Source organism: Gavialis gangeticus, unplaced genomic scaffold (assembly GCF_001723915.1).
Source record: "Gavialis gangeticus isolate Ggan-Ray unplaced genomic scaffold, GavGan_comp1, whole genome shotgun sequence".
NCBI lineage: Eukaryota > Metazoa > Chordata > Crocodylia > Gavialidae > Gavialis > Gavialis gangeticus.
In genome coordinates this window covers 156,721,746-156,726,838 of record NW_017729025.1, presented here as the reverse complement: position 1 = coordinate 156,726,838, position 5,093 = coordinate 156,721,746, and the positions used below count along the sequence as shown (strand labels likewise).

The 5,093-nt window shown below is 36.0% G+C and overlaps 1 protein-coding gene across 1 annotated transcript in view; it reads left to right on the top strand.

Annotated features, from left to right (window-relative positions):
• Nucleotides 1–5,093, top strand: part of LOC109299239 (sodium/hydrogen exchanger 10-like) — a 259,437-nt gene that overhangs the window by 158,127 nt on the left and 96,217 nt on the right. The window contains exons 16-18 of the mRNA XM_019519839.1: nt 563–751; nt 3,577–3,726; nt 4,657–4,708. Coding sequence (XP_019375384.1) covers nt 563–751; nt 3,577–3,726; nt 4,657–4,708 — 391 coding nt within the window. The remainder of the gene's footprint in view (nt 1–562; nt 752–3,576; nt 3,727–4,656; nt 4,709–5,093) is intronic.

The window sequence follows — 5,093 nt, the reverse complement described above, 5'->3', positions numbered from 1 at the left end:
GCAGGCCACTTGTCAAGGGGTGAGGTTACCCTGGCAGCCCTTGATAGGCTGCCAAAATTCAGTAAGCAGCCCTCTACCCAAAATAATTACCTGCTCCTTTGCTAAACCAATGCGTGCTGCAGTGTGCCATATAAACATACCCTGACCATTAGTGATAGTGGGTTTATCAATCTAGAGTTGTAGTGTGCGAAGATGCATTATACAGGCAACCCCCGCTCAATGCTGTTTCACTTAGCACTATTTCACTACCATGCTTATTTGAAATTCGTACCTGATTTCACTTAGTGCTCAGCAAGTTTCGTTATAATGCTTGTGGTCACCATCTTGGGTCATTAAAAACAATTGTGGTTGCAATCTTGGGTCATCAAATACTTTCAGTTTCGCTTAACGCTTGTTTCACTTAACACTCGTTTTTTCAGGAACCAATTAAGAGCACTAAGCGGGGATTTCCTGTAGTTATTTTCAGATCTGAATAAAAATTTAATATACCATTTTGTTTGTTTTTGTCAGGTAAATAAAGTAGTGAATTGAAATAAATATTGCATATTATTAATCAAAACAGGCTCTAGCCATGGGGAAGACCTACATCTTTTACCACTGGAACCAATTTGACATGTTAATCATAATAATTGGACTCATAGATATCTTTATTATTATCACATTTAAATCAGTTCACACATCATACCATGTGGTTAACACTATCAGGGTATTCCGGATTGTTCGTCTTATTAGAATTCTTCGTCTTTTGAAGGTAAGAATAATGTTTTCATCATTTTTATCAAGGTATTATACAATCATGAAGGGATTTTTGTTTGTTTATTTGTTTAATGATCAGTAAAATGGTAGTGTTCCCAGGTTTCACCATTTAAATGTGTTTGTCTTTTCCTTGATGTGAATAGTATCCCAACACATATCATTTTGATTATGTTCCATAAAAATCTTTTCTCCTATCCTGTTTGTTCTGCCATTTGAGAGAAGTCAAACAGTTTGATCACTGCTGGCCAGTAATAGGTTTTCTTTTGGTTTTCCTAATTAATAATTGTTGAAGAAAGTTTTGCTCACCATTTTTACTACAAAATCCTTGTATTTGTTTGCAGAGTTAAGTAATCTTTTTCTTCCTTTATTTGTTCGGCCACCATTTCAGAAAGTTTACACTTAATATGCATACAATGCATGTGCTTCATGTACTCACAAGAAAAAAACTTGTGTTTTGTTGAAGATTGTTCTTACCAGATTCAGCAGTCACAATATGACTAGGTCGAGGTAGGGAGAAGACTAATTTTTCCATCAAAAATCCTGAGAAGGGTTCTTTTTCTTCAGGCTTTGTGACTTATTATAATACAACTTTTTATTTTTACACTCAAATCATCTAACTTTCAATCTGTGAAAATCCCTAGTAGCAGGATGATGCTACTAAATTTATAAAATCCCAAAACACATAACTAACATTATGAAGAGCCAGATTTCTCATGAATATTTCAGCTGCATTCTGCTCTTAATAACCATCACCCTCTGTCTGAAAATTAAGTTAAATAGTTCCCCTGATGCTCAGTATTCAAAAACTTCTTTGGGAAATAAGACATCCCATAGATAGATTTATGTTGCATTCAGTCTAATGTTGAATGCTACGTTTTCTACCTAGAAACAAGAACAGAAAGATACTCTGCAGATTTCTTCTCTCAGTTTTCCAGTACACATTCCTACCCTTCTCTTTACTTCCCCTGCTCCTTCTCAGGGTGAGGCAGGAAGAAAACTAGATCATACTCAACATTTCTATGATCTTCAGTTCTGGTGTTGCAATCTCCTGACTGTGGCTGAACATCTAATACTGCTTCCATCAATCATGCTTTAAATTCTCATTCAGAAGGAAGACTGTATAGTACGGTTAAATGTTGCTTTCTTTCAGTGGTAGCATCAATTCTTGACTCTTGGCACAGACAAATGGCAATCACTAAGTCTTCACAAAGACTCAAGCTTTATTTTTAATGCTTTATAGTTAATCCACTTATCACATAAATATCTGATATTTAAAATTGAAACACTTTTCAATTCCAACTTCTAGTCAGGCCTCTGTGCCTTAATCTAGTTTGGTGACTTTTCTAGTGCAATGGGTAGTTTCAATTGATGAAGTCCAGCTTGTCCATGTCTTAAATGAAAGCATACATGGCATCTGTTTTTTGTCGAATGACTGCTTCTTTGCTCATCCTTTTTTAATTTCTCAGAAACTTCCTGTGTTTTGTGCCTGCTAAAGAGGAAGGTGACAGCTTTGTGAGATTTACATTTTATTTTTAATTTACTTATTAATATTCTATTTGAATTTGCCTCTATTTATCCTTTCTATTTTCTGTCTTTTAAAGAGGCGTCTGTGGTCAGGATTGCCTCTGTCACTCATGTCCACAAGATTCAGGTTTGGAGAATTCATTCCCCTTCCTTGTTTTCTTTTTCAGTAAAGTTTTTCTTTGGCTTTACTTTTTAGCTGTAGGGGACCATCCTTTGATCTCAAACCTGTCATTTGAAGGCAGGAGTTCATTTATCTGATATCTTCAGCATCCTTCCTTTTGGAACAATGTAAACTTTTTTCTCCTCATATAAAGTGGACAAATGCAGAAACACATATTGACTTTTCTGTGTCAGCCCTTTAAACATGTTTACTGCCTATTTTGCAATGCAAGCTTTGCTGTCCTGATGCAGAAGCAAATTGGAGTTCTTGATGCTGTGAGATCATCATTTGTCTCAATGCAGGGGCTGGTACCTGGAAGACTTGACTAATTGGCAGTTTATTTCTGAACATGAGTACCCACAGATCTGTCTTCACTCAGTGCACCTACTTACTGTTAGAACCAAAGAAGAGTATCTATTCTCATCAGTGGAGCAGCTAATGAACTGAATTTTTAAGTCTTGCATACTGAAAGAAAAATAATTATTCTTTTCATGAATTGTATTAAAAGTATTAAACATGCAGAAGTAAAATAAAAACAAAAAAAATTACTGAGGATAAGACTACTAGAAATTATATCAAACACTTAAAGGTTAACAATGTAACTATCAATACTAGGACAAGATAGTATCAGTTGAACAAGCTAAAGACAATATTTGTGTAAAATCATCAACCCAGTCAAATCCAGTTAACCCAGTTAATAATTGATTCTGAATACTAAAACAGAAAGTTGCAGGCACCAGATGTTAATTTAATTGTAGGTCACAAAGAACTTTTACTTGAAGCAGCGACAATCTACAGCTTAGAGTCTTTGCAAAGGAGCTGAATTCTGGAAATTAACCCCATAACTACAGCAGCTAACCTTTTTATTTTTCTGATTTCCATGACATAAATAAAAACATATGCTTTGTGAGATACTATAATAAGAGAAAGTTTAAGAGAACTTTCACTAAACAATGGCAGTCTAGGATATACATGCTGTTCTTAGTATTGACATAAATCTAAGTTAAATTTACGAAATATAAATACACTTGAAGAATTCTAATTCAGAATGTTCCCGTTTCTCTTGAATCATTTATTTTATGTATTTGGTTATTTGGTTTGCCAGATATATGTTATGTCAATATTATATATTTCAGATTGTGATACCAAAATTGATATACCTGTTGAATAAACAAATAAACAAACAGCTAACCTTTAGGTATGATATTGCCAAGGGATATGTTCAAGGTGAAGAAGATAAAAAATATTTAATCGAACAGATTGCTGGTCATGAAACTATTTCCCAGGTAAGGGAAAACACTAGCTAGGGTAAGAAAATCTTTAAATGTGCATTTTGGAAATCTTAACCTGTATTATTACAAAAGTTATAAACTCACAAATTCATGATCACAATTTATTCCCTACCTAAATGAAGATGTTAGAATAATCAGACGCTTGGACAGTTGGCTGGGATGGTTTAGTTAGGGATGATCCTAGCTTGAGCAAGGGGCTAGACTAGATAATCTTGTGAGGTCCCTTCCAGCTCTGTTTTCCTATAACTCTATGATCCATCAGGCTCTGGAAAACTTTAAAGTGGAAAAGACTCATTAAAAAACTTAATCTGTTATTAAAAAATAAGTTCTAGCAAAACTGACCCAACTCTGGGAAATTCATGCTGCTTCTCTGTAAAGAATGATGGAGCTGCTTCTCCACTATGAACAATGCAAAACTCCTGTATTTGAACGCTATGTCATGTCATGGGGACTGCTGCTGCTTTAACTATGGTGAACACTGAGGTGGCCAAGCCCCTGTCAGAGCCACATTTCTGATAGCAGATGATGTTATTCTGCAACCAGATCTATACCAGCTTTACCCCATGGAAGAAGATTTGCCAACTGAGACATTTTTCTGCCAGCAGAGATGTGTACATGCAAGCTTTTGCCAACAAAGCTACATAGGTTATGAGGAGTACTCTTTTCCCACCTGTGGCCAACTTCTCTGTCAGCAGAACGTTGTCGAGAGGGTCTGGTTGACTCAGACCTTGTCTAAGGGTGTCAACTGGAGCCTGATCCTCTGCCCTTCTGCCTTAATAGCTCAGGCTAACCCTAACTCTTTCATCTCTGCCAACCACCTACATTTGTTTGGCAAACTTTAGTTGTATTTGTAGTAAAATGTAGTAAAATGTGAAAAAAAATTTTACTTTCCTAATAGAAATTGCATTTGCCTTTGTTTTACAGGAAATAAATAAAATTATGGAAAAGAACAAACAAGATGCAATGAAAGAGCTAGGTAAATAAAAAGATTATAGATTACAAAATATATATCACTCATCTGTAGATAACTTTGAATCAGAAAAATGATTACTCAACTGTAACTGAATTTGAGATAATTATCAATATAGATGTATGAGAGTCATCCTTTCTCTCCACTTCTTTGGAATCTAAGTACAGAACTTTGAAATATTAAAAGAAGCTGAGAAATAGATTAGCAGAGCGGGAGGGTTTTGCCTGTGCCAGTGTTGAGGCCTGGCAGCAAGAAGCTATCAGGGCCAGGCAGCTTCCAGCTGGACTTGTACAACTGCTGCTAATTCCTGTTCTCCTGGCTCTGGTCCAACATGGGTCAGGTGGCTTTAGCAGTGTGTAGGCTACCCGGGGGGAGGGGGGGGCGGGGGCGG